This window comes from Diadema antillarum, unplaced genomic scaffold (assembly GCF_040938485.1).
Source record: "Diadema antillarum isolate AM-2024a unplaced genomic scaffold, OU_Dant_1.0 seq00000423_RagTag, whole genome shotgun sequence".
NCBI lineage: Eukaryota > Metazoa > Echinodermata > Echinoidea > Diadematoida > Diadematidae > Diadema > Diadema antillarum.
The window spans coordinates 1,083,179-1,101,668 of NW_027271406.1; the positions used below are offsets into that span (position 1 = coordinate 1,083,179).

General features: G+C 37.3%; 1 protein-coding gene across 1 annotated transcript; it reads left to right on the top strand.

Moving 5' to 3' along the window:
- The first annotated feature begins 3,045 nt into the window (after positions 1-3,045).
- LOC139732429 (pre-mRNA-splicing factor 18-like) lies at positions 3,046-15,065 on the top strand. Its single transcript, XM_071643290.1, has 10 exons — positions 3,046-3,180; positions 6,401-6,475; positions 7,310-7,417; positions 8,317-8,430; positions 9,242-9,457; positions 10,015-10,155; positions 11,025-11,096; positions 12,327-12,444; positions 13,661-13,698; positions 14,358-15,065. Exons 1-10 carry the CDS (start codon positions 3,112-3,114, stop codon positions 14,445-14,447), a joined length of 1,041 nt encoding a protein of 346 aa, XP_071499391.1. The 5' UTR covers positions 3,046-3,111; the 3' UTR covers positions 14,448-15,065.
- The last annotated feature ends 3,425 nt before the right edge of the window (positions 15,066-18,490 follow it).

Here is an 18,490-nt window from a genome sequence, read left to right on the forward strand (position 1 = left end):
AGTTGTAAAGATTATACATTGTACCAATGAAGTGTGAATAATGGGATAATGAAAATATGCAATGCCATTTCAGTGGCAGATCCGGAGGGGGAGCACCGGGCGCGCGGTCCCTCTTTATTTTTTGGTTAAAACAAAAGAAATAAAAAGAAAAATGGGGGGGGGGGCTCTTGTGCCCCCTCCCCTTTAATTTTGTTAAGGCGACTCCCCTGTAAGGAAATCCTGAATCTGCCCCTGCATTTTTGTTTTATTTGGATAGAATATTATCTTCAGCGTTGATGATTATAATATGATTTGGATTATGGGTTAAAGTACGTATTTTTTTTTTAAGTAAATGAAAACATTTATTGAAAGATTTCCTTGGTAAGTTTGATTTGACTGATGTTTGGCCTAAGCGTCATTTGAAAGAATTTTGGGTCAGAAGCAGTTTAATAACTAATGTTATTACTCTGAACTAATGTTCAGAGTAGATTAGATTAGATTTTCATTTCTTCAAATCCTCTATTATACCTGATCATGATGGAGTTAGAGTAGAGTTTAGTATTATGATAGATAGTTTTAATTACAGGAATTGGACATTTATAACAGTAATTTATGTAATTATAAAGATTCTGTAAATCTGGTTTAAAAAAATTGGAAATAGAAAAAAATGGCGGGGTCAAGTAAATAATCAAATTAAATTTTGGGAATTCATGAAAATGAAATTACAAAAATATATAATGCAGTTTCCCCATGGAAAAAAACAACAACTAAAGTCAGAAGAATCAATATTAGAAAATTGGAAAATGAGATTTAAGATTTCAATTAGTATGATCAATTTGCATATCAACATTCAGGATGAAATCGATTAAAAAATGGAATTGGTTATTTTATTATATTGATTATTCACAAAGTTTAAAGGTGCATTCAAGAAAAGAATGGTCTGAAAAAGGAGAAAAATCATGATTTTTAGTTTTTTAACAGTTATTACACTCGAATAAAAGGAAATGTGCATGTGATTTATGAGATTGAGATGTATTTGTCAGTTTTCAATTATTGTTTTCTTTGTACACATGCATTATTTTTGTCACTGAAGAAAGTATGATATTTTATGTTCATATATGTGAAAAACTGAATAGATTTGAACTGAACTGAACTTGTTCGTGATGGTAAAGAGATTCAGAAGATTATGAGGAAGTACATTGTATTATGAAATTGTACATGGATGTAAAGATGAAAAAAATTATATGGGATATTGAAGATAATTATGATTTTTAATGAATTGCCCAGATTAAGTGAAGAAGATAAAGAATTTTGAAAAAGGCAAGTTTCATTAGAAGAATGTTATCCAATTCACAGGGATAACGAAATTATTACATTTATTGAGAAAGATATGGAAAGGATCTTTTTATACATGTATATCACAAGTTATATATAGACCAACAACTTGATAAAATATCATCAAAAAAGTAGTTGAAAGGGCAAGGGAGGTGTTAGGGAATGTTATTCTTTATGATTAGGTGAGCAATGTTACAGACAGAAAAATATTGGTGAAGTATTGCGATTTATGAATGATACCTGAATAGGTTTTTTTTTTCAATATTTGCATTTTTCTGAAGGTTTTTTTTATTGCAGTGGATTTTAAAAAAGCATGCGATTTTATTTCACATATCTTTCATTTTTTTATTCCAATCATCAGAATTATTTGAATTTGGTAAAGACTTATGTTGATGTTCTTTAGGAATGTTAGTAGTGCAGTAAATGTGATGTGATGGATGAGAAATATTTAACGGTATATTTTGAGGGTAAAAGAGGAGTATAAGACAAGGTGTAACCCATTGTCGCTGTATTTATTTATGTTAACCATGATTACTGTCATATTACATTAGGAAGGATATGAGAGAATATAGAATTTGGGAGTAGAGGAATAGAATACTGGGACAGGAATACTGGGATTTGCCTCTGCACGGACATAAGAATTTTAGGGGTTTGTTTTCACGAAATTTTGAGATAAGATAATGATTTGAATTATAAGGAAATTCTGAGTAAAATTAGAAGATTAATGGCTGTTGGAGGCAACGAGACTCTAGAATGTTTGGAATATCAAATGGTGGAAACTGTTTTCAAAGTTGAATTATGTGTTTCGTCTCTCATGATATTTTTCATACATGGTATTTTACCAAGAAAAAAAAAAACAGCTTTTAATTTCATTTGAGGAGGGAAGACAGTGAATAAAACGGTAAATATTATATAATATAAAGATTGTGTTGGGGGAATGAGAGTACTAAATTTTGAAGTGTGTATTAGACTCGGAGAATAATGTGGATGAAACAGTTCATTATGGTGAAAAATATTGAGGTCGGAAGGTAACTTTTGATTACTTTTTAAGGTTCTTTGGTGGTCAATTTATATTTCTATCCTAATTACGATGTTAAAAAAATGGACATGAAAGGTATAGGGCCTATCGATGTTTTATATAGAAATGCTTCAAGTATGGGAAGAATTAGTGCATATATTTTGTTGATAACAAGATGAACCCAGTTATTTTCAATATTAGGGGTATTTGTATTGGAAGTAAAATGATTTTTTTTTTTTTGGTATTGAATTATTTCAGAGAATTATATTTCAAATATATATATATATTTTTTAATAGGTCGTCAGTTAAAATCATTTTCATATCTTTATGATATGGATTTTACTACTGAAAATCAAAAATTAGGGGGGAAAAGTTATAACGTAGGACTGGATACAAAGTGATTTTATGGCTCTGGATATTAGACATAGAAATGATGATATTTGGACGATTACAGAAATTGTGCGAGTTGAAGTCTAGATGATTATAAAACAAGATTAGGCCTACTTCATTCAACAATTTCAAGAGGAATATAAATTGTGCATATTGCAGACAGACAATCGTCATTATAAACCCAGGTGGAACTGAAATAAATAACCCCCCCCCCCCCCCCCCCCCCCCTCCCCCAAACACGAACACACACACGCACCCGCCGCTCACACGTAGTGAGTAGGATCTTTGGCGACACACACACAGCACACGTACGTTACACAAAATTTATACTCATCAGCTAGCTGGCTTACTGGTATAACATCGACTAAAAAGCTTTTGTTAGGATCAAGATGGATTTCCTCAAGGCAGAGATAGCGAGGAAGAAGAAGCAATTGGAGCAGACAAATCTTGTTGGCGGCGTAAGTACCTAGTATTCTTAGTGGAACCACAATAGAAAGTCAACTCAGTTTTCTAACCTGTTTTTGTGTATAATCCCAGTGTTTATGGCGAAAGTGCGATGCTGTTTCGTAGTCCCTAACGTGTCTTTTCGTGTAAGCGGAAAACAATGTACTTTGTAGGCAAAAAGCTAAGCTTGTTTTAGTCTCTTTAGTCTTAGCTTTAGTGAAGTGTCGTTAGCACGTTAGGTCCATTGCATTGAATGAGAATGTGTGAGCACGTTTCATAGGCTTTCGTAGTTGAATGCTGTGATGTTATATCCTTATGAACTAGTAAACTTGCATTGTATAGACTCTACAGTAGGTGCGGCAGTTGACCGAAAGATCGGTCTGTATCTGTCCGTCGGGGAATGTTCCGCGGAGACTGCGTCTGGCTTCACGGATCCCCTCCGTATACAGACCGAAGTCAATGATCCCAGCTCCTGTGTGGAGCAACGCGCACAGATCAAACGTTACGATAAACCAAATTTCAGACAGCTTTTTTACATTCAAACAAGTTTGACATGACATGACACATTATGCAGCAATATTTGGGGTTAATTTCTCACATTTTGCAATCGAAATACTCACAGTAACGCAGTTATAATGCAGAAATTTTATCCATATCGCAACATCACCGTTTGATAGCTGTAGGTCGCCATTTTGAATCTGTAAACCAATCACATGCGAGGTACTTTTTTTAGTAAAAAAAACACGTAGAAACTACCTCGCATGTGATTGGCTAATAGATTCATACTGTATGTTTCCGCAGTTTAAACGTGACGACGCGACGGGCTGGTTGATGTGTGTTTTGAGTTGAAAATTCTACCGAAATATTGGATTATTCATTAATCTGGTGAGTGTAGTCTATTCTTGAATAGTTGATTTAACTATTCAAGCTTAAATTTGCCGACCTAGGGCCGTGAATTAGACGCAATCAAGAAGGGTGAGGTACCTCACCCAATTTTCCATAGAGACAGTGGTTAAGAACATCCACACAGCAATGGGTACTACAACCTTCCGTCTGTCTACGGAGGACAGCGTTAATGGCAAAATACAAAAGAGTCCTCCGGACAGACGGATCTTTCTGTCTAGTGCGGCAGCTAATTATCAGGTTTGTTTGCATGCATGCAACAGCAACATTCAGTGTCCATCAGCGGCATCAGACTAGTCAACGGTGCTTTTGTTGAATGAAAGTGTTATAATTTAACTAGTTCTATTTACGATAAAGATATTAAAATGGCATGTGTGAGTGTAAAGCAAGTTACCCACTTTTCGACCGCCTAAATTGCGGAAGCAAAATAGCGTGCATGATTCGAACGCCTGCGCTGCGATCATCGTTTGAACGCCTGTGGCTGTGCTCTTTGTTCGACCCCATATGTCTGTGCTTCGACATTCCCGATGTACTTACCGCGCCCTGCCTATATGAATGGATTAGCGTGCATGCGAAACTGTATACATCGCACTATGAGCGAGTGGTACTCCATGTACTCCACGCTGTGCGAGATGCGAGAGATTCAATGCATACATACACTGTAACATGTTGCGATCGAACCATGTTGATGGAGATACTGCAAATTCTGACACGGGTGGCATGCAAAATGTGAATATCGCATAAACGCTCAAGTTATCTCAGAAACTGCTGCCATCATGGCTGTAAGTGTACTTGCTGTATAGATTCAATGCAGATAAACAGACTAATAACTTCAAAACTTGGAATGAAACGAGTCTATGTGTTGCTATGCAACTTTACTTACCTGTTACTTACCCGTTGAACTGCTTATGCAAGCTGACCCAGGAGGGTTGCGACAATGATTTCGGGGGTCTGGCGACGTGGCCCAACGTTGTGCTCTTCGGAACACGTGTGGAGGTAGTTGCATGGTTTGAATTTCTCACTTGATTTGCGCCATTTTTTATTCATGAATTCAGGGAATTTTTATTCGTAAGAGTGGTCTATTCATGGAAACGATCGAATCAAGGGTAACTTGCTTTAGAGGAAAAACAGGCTGTCAGGCTTACAGCATTTTGGACCCTATAGGAGGCTGCATCCTTGTGATGATTGGTAGGGCAGCCTTCTGGAAGGTATCAACAGTAGGTGCAGTGACAGCATTGCTTGGAAGGTTGTTCCAGATACATTAATACAGTATGTGGATAGAAGGAATATTTGTATGGGTCAAGTGAAGCTTCTGGTATCATGTATTTGAGCTTGTGGTCATGTCTGTTGATATAAGGGGCTGGAGAGATGGAGGGCAGAAGTGAGATGTTGACAAGGTTATAGTGGACTTTGTAGAACATGGTGCATTGTGCAGCAAGGCGTCGTGTGTGTGTGCAGTGTGTCCCATCCCAGTTTGGTTACAAGGGCTGTAGAGGAAGTACCCCATCTGTAATCATGGTGAACAAAGCGAGCAGCTGCTTTTTGGACTCCTTCAAGGCCTTGTACTGTGTTGGTGTAGTATGGATTCCATGCCTCTGATTCATATACTCTAGCTGTGGATGAACAAGCATTTGATATGCCCTGTTTTTGACAACTTTGGAGCATGGGGATAATGTTCATTGAAGGAGACCGAGAGTTCTGTTTGCTTTTTGACGAATGGCCTGGCAGTGTGTAGTCCAGTGAAGATCTTTTGAGACAGTGACCCCCAAATACTTGTATTCTTGGACTCTGAGTATGATCTCCTCAAGGAGCTTGTATTCGCAGAGCGAAGGTTTCTGTGCTATTGAAAAGTAGCATGTGCTCTTCTACATACACGTAATATGCTATACAGTAGAACCTCGTTTATGATATACAAATAATTCAAGGAGGTCAGATTTAGGGAGGTACCTGATCTAACGAGTAAGTTTGCCCACCCCATCCCTTTTATATTCTTTTGTTTTTAGCCCTGATATAGCAAGGAAATTTCTGTGGTCCCAAGCAGCTCATTTTAATGAGATTCCTCTTTACCAGAGAATTTTTCTCTACATTACATCCAGATCCATGATCCCATAATTTACTTTGTACTCCCTACATAGATAATGACTTTTTGATGATAAACAATCTGCTGTAGCATGTCTGTATTATGTGTCCCATTTTGCTGCATGATGCTCCATGTGTTGATATTTGTAACAGATTCGATCAGAATTGAAAATTGACCTTTTGAATTCTTTTATTGTATGACTTGCAGCAGGATACATGTACCATATTTTCCTATCTTTGTCCTGATTGCAGGATACAGGTAAAAAGACCTTTAAGCGGGGTGATCTCATGGCCAAGCAGGAAGAAGAGTACTGGAAGAAACATAAAGTAGGTGGAAATGCAGAAAAACAAGAATACCATATGTCTGTATGCTCTCTTTGTTTGACACTGCAACATGGACATCACATGATTATCCAGCTCCATGAGTTTAGTGATTTTTTTTTTTGATTTTTAAAAAAATCAGAGTTGTCAAGTGTATATTTAGTACAGTGTGGGAAGGGTGGTCCCATTTTTTTTTTCTACAAACATTGTGCAATCCTTTTTCAATTCGAATCACATTGATCTAAATCCAGAAGAATGAGTAGAAAATTTCTATATTAATAAAAATTCCTGCATGTATATATGTATATTGTAGATATATCTATCATATTTTTCTATCTTCTTTATTATTGTTGTCATAATTTTAGCCAACATAAAGTTCATACCAATCATAGATAATGTTCTAATCAATATCTCAAACTTTGTATTAATATGTTTGGGAGTCATGTATTTTTTTCTTTTCTTTTCTGCCCAGTCACATACAGTAGTTACGAGTGGAATGTGTGAAGGCATCACAATATATGTAAAAGAGTATTTTGCCTACTTATGTAAAGAATCAAAGTAATTTGAAACAATCCATTAGAGTTACTGACTTGTTATGTTGTGAGTTCAAATATTGCTGTTACTTTGTTATTGTTGTTACATGTCAAGGGCTTGAAGGGGGGGGGGGGACTGGGGGACTGCCCCCCCCCCTTCTAGCTGGTTAAAAAAAAAAAAAACTGAAAAATGTTCCAAGTCCCCCTGCATATGTGCATATAAAGGAAATGAGAACTTAAGTTTCTCAGGTAGCACAGAATGAAGTGAAATGACTCAAATTCTCCCTTGTACTGTTTTTCAAAACAGATAGAGACTGCGGATGAGGAGGCAGAGAGAAAGAGGTCCCGCAAGGAGCGACTATCCAGCGATGCCATGAATGATGACCCTAACCTCGTTACTTTGTCCAGACAGGAGGTTAGTCTGTTAACACGTTTGATATCTTTGTACCGCAATACATTTGGTCCTGCTTAGTAAATAGGCTCTAATACAGCCAACATGTTGTTAGCTTGGCTTATTATCTTTTCAATGCCTAACAAAATGAGATGACATGTAGTTTCTGAGATCAGAAAGAGTAGGATGCCATCATGTGACACCAAACTGTGATGGTTTTAAGAGTGAAAATAGCGAGCTTTATATCTGCAAGACCAACATTAAAGATGACACTACTAGGCTAAAAATGGTGTTCTGCACATGCATGATACAGCTGTTTCCATTGTTCAGCCAGGGAGGCTGCGTCATCCTAGCGTTTGCAGCGCAGATCTAAAGCTTGCTAGTTTCAAAGAGCAGAGGATTTTCTTGCAAGTGATAGCTACTGGTCAATATGTTATATTCATGATATTCACACTCAAAAAAAAAAAAAGAAGAAGCAAGAAAGCACAGTTTTATTGCTTATTTCCTTCCTTTGAGTGTGAGAAATGGGTAAGGGTTTGCACCCATGCTTCTTTTATCAAGTTTTTTTGGACATGTCTCTGAGTGCCCCTACTGCAGACAGCAGTTTGACAGGGTGATGCTCTTTAATATCTAATGGGAAGGTCTATATTTTTCTTATGAAATTCATGAGTGTTGGTACACTTTCTAAATTTGCATAGATTTTCTTACCCTGTTTCCAAACACTTGAAGCAGCATTTGTGCAGTATGCAATATTTTAAGTAAGCTAGCCAAAGCTAAAATGGCAGCAACATTCAGCCAGTCTATCACAATGCACTGCTAATGTTTTTGGAGTCAATTATGAAGGGTCCTTTTATGTGGCTCAGCATGTGCTGGAAGTGTATTATGCATTTTACTGCACGGGTTCAACATTTGTCTTCTTGCAGGTAATAAGGCGACTGAGAGAACGAGGAGAACCGATCAGACTCTTTGGTGAGACCGACACAGAAGCGTTCTTCAGGCTTCGGAAAATTGAAATGTTAGCTCCAGAGATTAATAAGGTAATCAAAGATACACGCTGTAATATTGGTGCACATTGCAGCTTCTTCAGACAAAGTACTTGCTTTGTTAGCAAAATTTATTATTTTGTTTTATGTGTTTGTATGTTTTGTTTGTTTGTTTGTTTGTTCATTTTCCTCCCTTGTCCATTTATAGATTGTTAAGGCTTCATTATCCATCCCTTCATATTGTGTTTCATAGGATGTGTGGCCTTTGATACCTTTACTGAAGTTTGCATTAACCTGTTGAGGACGAGTCTCGAGTATACTCGGGCAGGGATCTATGGAAAATGCGTGTTGTAGCAAAATCAGTCCATCCTCAATGGGTTAAAGACAGAGAGATTGTATAAAAGACCCGTAGTGTGGGGATTCATGGATGGCCCAATTCATTCACTGCCCACTGGGATACTGTACATTAGAAACCACAGATAGCACCAGTTAGCAAATATATGCATTGAATATGCATGTCGGTAATCATCGACTCCAGTCAAGATTCTTTGGCTGTGTGTCTACTTACACAGATAATTGTGATAAAGCTGTGCACAATTCATTAGGAGAATTTTTGGATATATCCATATATCCAAGCAAAACCAGCCTCTCATTCCATGGTATCCCACCGCTACCAGGTTTTTAACATGGACACATGAGCAAGTTAGCTGTTTGAAATGCATTGAAATCTGGCAGTGCTTTTATTTCAGTGCAGTGGGAGGAGCTTTCTGTGGGAACTTGTTTGGAAAAAGTAGCTCTCTTTGTTGCCTCCCCCCCCCCCCCCAAAGATTTATATATTTATCACCCTTTTGCGTTCCATTTCCAGGGTCTGAGGAATGACTTCAAGGAGGCCATGGACAAGGTGGACCAGCAGTACCTGGAGGAATTGGTGAAGGCGCAGGGAGGAGATGTTCCAACCAGCGCCTACGACATCAAGTACGACGATGATGGCAACACCATAGACACCATCCTCCAAATGGCAGAAGGCATGGGCAAGGGTGACGAAGAGGTGGACAATAAACTTGTCCTGGTCTATCTGAAGGTAAGGATGAGATGATGTTCGGCTTAACCAAGTACTCAGTATGCTCAGAGTTGTAATCTTCAGTTTTCTTGTTGTGCTATGGAGTCGTTCAAAAGAGAAACCCTTAAATTTTTGTAAGTGGAAACTTCATTGTCAGTTGCCAGAATGTCTGTGTTAGTTTAAATCCAATCTCATTCTGAAGCTCGATCACAGCTATGTACCTAATGTTGCACATAATATGTGTCATAATAGAGCAATATGTGAATCATCTGTGTGTGCAACTAATGTAGAGGAGCTGACATCATCTTTTGCTGTAAATTTTGTGTGTCAGCACAAATTGCAGTTGCTGTGTGCTCTGTACTGTGTCTTACAGTTGAGTTGATTATGTTCCAAGTGGTATTAACTCTATTTTGAAAACTTTGAAAAAATAAGAAATACTGAATTCAAACAAGGGCTTTAACTTGTGAGTATTTTCTAAACTCTATTGTTTTGTTTGTGATTGCGATAGTGTTGATTTGGGTTGGTTGTTAGAAGAAATATGATAATTTTGTATTCACCTTTCTGCTCGTTTATTCTAGTTTTTGTTGAAAGGATGGGCACAGGAACTAAACTCCAGACCTGAAGATCTCAAGCGGAGTACAAAAGGCAGACTGCAAAGTGCTACATACAGCCAGACCTCAGCATATCTCAGACCACTTCTCAACAAACTCAAGAAAAAGGTATAGTGTGTTGATAGAGTTGGTTGATGCCTTCATCTCATCAAAGTTAATTTTTTGCATGAGGCATCCTGACTTTTATATATATTCAATACATGTTTACAAATTTGTACTGCGATATATGTAAAGGATGCAAAATTTTCTTGGAAATGTTTGATGGACTAAAAGTGTCATAAGGTTCTTATTAATTATATAACTGATATGTAATTAATAAATTAACCTGACTTTGAAAGAACCTTTAGAGGTAATAGCTCTTCTAAAATCTGACCAAATCTTCCATTGCCCCTTGTCATAAATGAATGAAGGTGTTATTCTCTAAATTTCCTTCATCTTACAAGAACATGTGTGACATTTTCTGTGCACCATATGTTTAAGCATCTTTGTTGTGTGAGATTTTATTCAGAGGTATTGCCAAGACGTTTCTGTTGGGAGAACTTGCTTTAAAACTCCTCCTCAACAGAGTTGACCATATACAGAAGAACCTCATTGTAACAAAGACTTCACAACCATGACAAATGCTTGTTTCAAGTTTCCTACTACTAATATCAGTGTACAAAAGCCAAGAAATACAAAGAGTTGGGACCTGTGAAATCACCTTGTTTTATTTAATAGGGCTTTGTTATATCTGACCTCTGAACCCGTTGAGGACGGACTGATTTTGCTGCAACATGCATTTCCCATAGACACCTGCCCAAGTATACTTGGGACTCATCCTCAATGGGTTAACAGTGCAGTTTCCACAGTATCTCTTTATCAGTGCACTAAGACTTAACCCCTGTAGGTCATGTAATGTGAGTCTAGATCCAGCATGGAAGTTATCTTTTTCTCTGTTTTTTTTTAATGTAATTGATTCTTCGTTTCTCCACATTCAGACTCTTTCAGCAGACATCTTGGACAGCCTTGTTGCCATTGTGAGATTTATGCTGCAGCGAGAGTATGTCAAGGTAAGGAAAAAATTTTAGCTACTTGTTTCACATCATCAATGAATCATGCTCCCTCACCAACACTTTGTTGTCCTTTGCATACACCAGTATGTGTTTTCATTTCCATGCAGTACTTCATCTAACATGGCCACATGCTGTATTGACTAGAGTTTGGATTCTATGTGGCCATGACTAAGGAAGCAGAAGATCTGCTTGTAGATCCCACTTTTCAACATCCAGTGTAAACACTTTGCAAGAGGAGTTAAAACAATCATCTAAAGTGATGTAGATCATAAAAGATTTTAGATGTTGATGATGTAATTCTCTGTTGGCAATTTTTGATGTTGTTGTTGTTGTTGTTGTTGTTGTTGTTGTTGTTGTCGTCGTCGTCGTCGTCATCGTCATCGTCGTCGTCGTCATCGTCATCGTCGTCGTTGTTGTGTTATATAAAGGATAGGACAAACTACTACTTACACTATTATGGAAGACAAGTTTACATTGAATGGGAGTGTAGGGGTACTACATGGTGCTGGACACAGGTACAGAGTCAGTCTTGTAGCCTTGAAGTCCTGAGGTGCACTGATTTGTCCTGAGGCTGTTTGCCCTCAGCAAAGTTCACCACAATGAACATAATATACATAGAATACATTTGCATCTTTGCATATTCAAATTAACTAAGAGAACCAAAAGAGGTAAAGATGTGGAGGAGGCCAGTTAAAATACAAGAGCCAAGTTCACCTTAGAATCTAATGAAAGCAATTAGGATAAAGATGTCGACTAGCTAGGGAGAATACCTCACACAGAATATTGAACAAAAGAGTCTGATGTGGGGATGCAGTGAGTGAACACATCTGAATAGGAAAGGAATAAAAGTGACAAGAGGAATAAAGGAGAGACCTATGGGAATGGGTGACAACCCAAGGAGCTATACAAACTGAACTAAGTAGTAAACTGAAACTGGAAAGAAGTTGACCTTCAACCCAGCTGTCTTACAGGAGTTCGAAATTTTGATAGAAAAGTTAATAGGAGCCTGTCATCCCATCAGGTCTTGTACCAAACCACAGCAATGTAGTTTCCTGTTCTTGATGGTGAATGTGACATTAGTTATGAAAAATATTTGAAGGTTGTCTCTGTTTATTCACTCATATTCTGTTTCACACAGGCGCGTAATGCATACCTGCAGATGGCCATTGGCATATAAAATATTTGAAAGTTGTCCCTGTTTATTCACTCATATATTTTTTCCCACAGGCAAATGATGCATACCTGCAGATGGCCATCGGTAATGCCCCCTGGCCCATTGGAGTGACCATGGTGGGAATCCACGTCAGGACGGGGCGTGAAAAGATCTTCTCCAAGAATGTAGCTCGTATCCTTTGTCATTCAGTACTGGTGCTTTCTATTATTGTATGCCTGTTTGATTCTCTCTGTGTCACTTCATTGCTCTTTCTATTCTTCGTTGCCAACAAATACTACAATCTTGATCATTATCTACGTGTATATAGGGCAGTTTAACAGCACATTAAAAACACAGACTCAATACAACACACTGGCTACTGTAGTAAAGTGCCTGTGCAACAATACACCATGTTTTGTCTAGTCTGTTGCACTAACACACATACGCTTGTGACATTTGTGAACTCTGGCTACAAGCGCACAAACTCTTTCTACAAGTGCAAGTCACAACTTAGTGCAGAGTCTACTTCAAATTCTGGTAACTGCTTTTTTCATCTGTTTACGCCTTCTCTATATAAGCATTATACATTGATAATAATCATGTTGGATGGTTTCATTTCATGGACTACCAGACAATGTTGCACTGGCTAGAGCATAGGCTAGAGCATTCCTGGGTATTCCATGCATTGCCATCTAATATAATATGAATTCATATCATATCTGTGTTTTGTGTGCCACAACCTGATTGATCAGGGACTTTGTCCCCTCCCTACAAACTTAAAGGGATGGTTTAGTTTTGGTTGAGATGGGGTCTCAGCTTTCAACTTTTTTCGAGATAAGTACGAACCACTTATGAAGTATTGAAGAGCATAAAGAGGAATTCAAAGTTTATTTAATGGAAATCGATTCTGAAAGGCTGAGGTAACCAAAAACAAAGTAAAACAAAGTGATCCCAATAAAATGTGGGTCCCACCTTATATTAGGATTGCTTTGTCTTGGATGTCTCAGCCAATTGAAAAAACAGTTTTCATCAAATGAACTTTGAATTCCTTGTAGAATTGTGTGCTCTTTCATATTCCTTGAGAGGTTTCTCATTACCTCACAAAAAGTTGGAAACCTGAAGCCCCATCTCAACCAAAACTATATCATCCCTTTAGCATATATACATTTTGTATCCAGGAGATATGAACAGACAGGTGATTAGTGTTTGCATAGAGTAGATTGCAGTTACAAGAATGTCTGCATGTTCACTTTGATGTGAAATATTATAACAACACACATCATCTGTACCTGATTTTAGAATTCTGTGCAGTTTTATTCAGGTTCATATGTAACAAACGTGTCTACATTATCAACTCATTCATTTTATAGCAGAACCTGGTTGAGAGTCCTTAACATGATGTGTTCAGATGTATTGAATGATGAAACTCAGAGGAAATACATCCAGGTAAATATTAAGTTTCTAGTGTCATGAATATTGTACAATCCCACATCTTGTCTTTGTTGTAGTGTGATAATGCCAGTCAATGAATTAGAATGTGTAGCAAGAATTTTGAATCTCTGTGCTTCCACCAAGGGAGTCAGTGGGATTATGTACTCTTCTTATTTATCTTTCATTCCATCAATCTGTCTAAATTTTCATCCTTGTAATTCCATTTACAAGATATTTAAAGAACCATCTCAGCAGACTATATCTGATTGATTGCAAAAAAAAAAAACAACAACAACAGGGAAGCTGCTTACATGTTAATTGTGAACTTTCTGCCCCACATGAGTTTGTTTTTTTTTTCTCACTAACATTGTTCACACTTCCAGTCACATCCCCATGACACAAGGCAATCAACTAATATCTAATGTCAATATTTAGGAAGTCAATATTTGAGTCATGTTAACAGGATGAAAGCAGTTAATAAATGGAAGGCCACAAGTGCATGGTTCAGCAAGGTCAAATGCACTCTATTGTTAGAAGCTCTTGTAGATGTGTTTGGCAAATTATTAAGTATGTAATGAAGAAGAGTATTGCTGGTAATTGTTAAGGAGGGTGGAGGAGGTGCAATTATAGAACACTGGTGTAGTAAAGTTTGTTTTTTTGTTCTTTCTTCCCAGGCATTGAAGCGACTCATGACATTATGTCAGCGGCACTACCCGACAGATCCATCCAAGAGTGTGGAATATCTTGGCGTCAACCTGTTCTAAGCGGCAATCACCCAAGGGACATTGTAAAGCTCAGAACTTTTGTGAGACTTGGTATAACATGTGACCAAGAGACGTGAATTAGTGTAAATGAATCTGATGCACTGATAGCGAAAGGCACTGTTATGATGCCGATATATGCTTGATAGCTGATGTGGCCTGTCAGGTATAGACCAGCTTTTGAAGAAGAGAATGTGAAGCCCAATCTCATTGGTCCTGACAGAAATTTTGCGAAAGACATTTTTACTCAAGCAGCCTGAAGGAATGCCAGACAAACATTTATAAGAGAACAACAATGTGGAGTGATCATTCCTCGTAAAACTGGACTTGCCTTTCATCAGAAAGCTTCATGCAGGGACCAAGTTATGATTGATTGACAGAAGGAAACCTGACGAGACTACCAGAATGTCCATTTGTTGAAATCATGTACTAAAAGTTTAGATTGTTATGCCTCTCACTACAGTGGAATTTTGTACAGTGGACTCCTGTTATAACGAAGTCCTTGGGACCGGCAGTTTTCTTTCGTTATATCGAAATTTCATTATAACTGAATGAATAAACTATAAAAAAACACAGCAGATAATGTTGCGGCCTGAATTTTTTATCTTTGTTGTAACCGGAATTTCGTTATAAACATGTTCGTTATAATGGGAGTGCACTGTGTAACAAGGTCGGATATAGTGAGATACCCTATGTGACAAGACAATTTTGCAGATACCATTCCTTTTATATTCTTTTGTTTTTATCCTTGATGTATCGAGATATCATCGGTTGAACCAGAAGGGCTTAATCACAATTTTGGGGGTACTGATTTATTGATAACATGTTGTAGAGCTCAATCTACTCTATATTAGGGTGTCAGTTTCAATTTTTCTTTTTTTCATTTTCAGTAAATTGTTAAAAATAAAAAATGAAACCATGAGGGCACTATTTTACCCTATGTATGGAACAATGCTCATAAATCTACCCACTTTTGAGTAAATATACATTCAAAAAATTAAAAAAAATTTTCAACGTTTCATGAAAATTGATTGTTTCATTTGTATTTACGCTCAAATCTTAGAGCGCGATAGTGCCCTTCTGGTTCTCAGCTGACGATATGCGAAATAAAACAAGGAAATTCCAGTGGTCCCAATGTTAAAAGGCTCCCCTGTACTACATGTGGCCAAGTCATTATGTTCCCTGATATCAGTCTTTACTTATATGCAACGGGGTCCTGAATAATTTACGATGCTCCCCTTGTTAATGAGATGGTCTCTTTTGTTTTTCACTGTGCATCAGACACCTCTGTGGGCATTGACATTTCTCGTCTAGTGAGGGACTGCAGTGCCATCAATGATCGCAAATCATTGGCATTGTTCATGCAGAAAAAGAGCTGCAGCTGCAAATTGTGTGCCTCTGTAGAGAGATGTAAACTTTGATCTGAAAAAAATAACATCTACATTGGATCATTGTTGTATTTTATACAATTTTTGTATGATCTTAGTTACACAAATTAGAAAAGCAGAAACACAGTGCATGTACAGGGAAACCAAGGGAAACCCTGTAATAATGAGGTTGCAGGGACCACTGATTTATAATACATGTACTTGTTATAACTGGTACCCTGTTGAGGAGTACTCAATTTGAGAAACTTGACATCAAATCAGCAAACAACCATCTGTATTCTTTGACAAGAGACAGTAATAATAGTGGTTGAGTTTGTAGGCAGTATCAATTTGCCTATGCACTTGTCGTCGAGATATGATGGAAAAACACTAAGAACAAATAAACAATTGACTGATGCTACAATCCCAGGTTGTTACATAGAAGTAAACCAGAGCTGTTTGTGCAGTAAATTGAGTCAGAGGTGAAAGATATACATGTATGAATGTTCAATATGAAGTTTATATCAGTGAAAGAGATTGACAGTTATACAAACTGTAGTTCATCCAAAACAATAAAAATAAAGTCATTTATTTACTCTGTGTTCACCAGAAGTTTTGCCCAGCCAGGAATAAAAAAGAACCCCCCCCCCAAAAAAAAAAAACAAAACAAAAAAAAAACAACAACAACATAAAATATCTAATCCCTTTTGAGGCTGCTTGCTCATTAAACTTTTGAATGTGTATGTCTTGTGAACAGATGTTGTCCCACCCCAAGTTGATTTGTATTGTATACAATTTTTACTTCCCCTCCCCCATTACATCTTTTTAAAAAAATGAATGAATAAAAAAAAATCTAATGCATGTACTTGAGTTTATTTCTATATTAGAGTACAACTTGATGTAAGTTTCATTTTTTTTTGCCCAGATGGGTTAAGACTGTAATGCAGATATGTTGGTTCACACTACAGAGTAATACATTTTAGTGCATCAAATACAGAAATATTTTGCCAATATTATGTATTTATTGTAAATAAACTTGATGAAAATATGAATTCTGTCCCTGAACGAAATTCAATCATTGAGTGTCAATGAAGCAGAAAGATACAATCTTTAAGTGTCTACACAATTTACGTACCATGTATAATTCATGTCCACGAGTAGCAATACGATAGTAAACCTCCCACCCAACATCATCGACAACTAGCTCACGCGAGCATACTCGCTACACCCATGGCAACGATTCAAACGGATCTGTTTGTGCCGGATGATGAGGCTCCCTCTTTCACTGAATGGTCCACTTTGGGAAAATGGAGACAACAACAACTCGTCATTTGCTCAGCAGAAGGACTGATCCCTGCATCATTATTTTGACTCCTATATCAAATTACGGTCTGTGACATACATGTAATTTAATAGAGTTTTGAAAACTTTCATATAATGATGTAACATCATTTTTTTGTGATTTTTTGAGCTCACAAGAGTTATTAGGCCCTTCTGCCGGGCAGGCGACGAACTATGGCCTATTCAGGATGGTACCAAAGATCATGATCTACAACCTCTCAAATAAAATTTTTAGATACAGATTATCAGACAGGCTTGAAACTATGCAGTAAATTACTACATAAAATATGTTTGCAAAGTCAAAGCATGATCTCCAATGCAAAAAGAAACATTGCATTAGAAGAAAAGATGGTTTACACCTGTACGTATTCAGTTGACCTTTCTTGTTCAACAGACATTATCTCATCAACATTATGTTTCCCATTTCACCCCCTTGCATTGAGACTGGTATGACATTATATGATTTTGAGAGATTTATGACAAATGTCACAGGGAAGAATTTCATGGCAATTAAAACACCTTTGCATCTATGGAATACCACTACCAATTCATCTGTGATCATGATCTGAAAGTTTGAATTAATCATGAATTGATAATAAAAATTCCTGTCACAATCTGGAGTTACTGTACCTTCCTAGCATCATCCACTCCCCAAATAGGTGAAAGTATGTTCTTATGAGCAATTTTTAAAAAAATACATTTGATGCTAAATGCTGTAAGATACATGCACACCAAGTGTGATTTAAAGAGCACCTTTATCCATACATAATGCACTTAGCTAGCCACTTCGCATTTGATCTCTTGTCAATCTTCTGACAAAATATGTTGACTTAAGTGTGGCGTCTTGTCAGCGGTATTCACTACAACTTCAGACATCAAGTGATGCAACCAGAGCAAAAAATAAACACATAAACATGCTGAAGCCAGAACTTTTATAAATGCAGGTTTTTCTCAAACATCAAAATGGCTCTAAGACGAGATTTATGCCATCTGAGATGGTACTTTTCAACTAAGTCTTGCAAATTTTTTTCAGTATTACTTGTCAACATGTTCAATAATACATCCATGGGCATTAAGTATACAACCATCTATTAGGTCTAGCCACTTTCTCTTGAAATAGATTTCATTAAACAGAACAGAGTGCCGGGAGTCTAGCACTCACCTGAGTATTGCAAGTTTATCTTCCACACCTTCTTCAAGACTATTACCTCAGTAAGATGAACATCTGTGGGAGCTTTAGGGGCCTCCTGGGAGCATGGTGTCCAATTGTATATTCTATCTAGTATTGAGTAACTCAAGAGAGAAGTATTGTTGCTACACACACTCGCCTACTTCAAC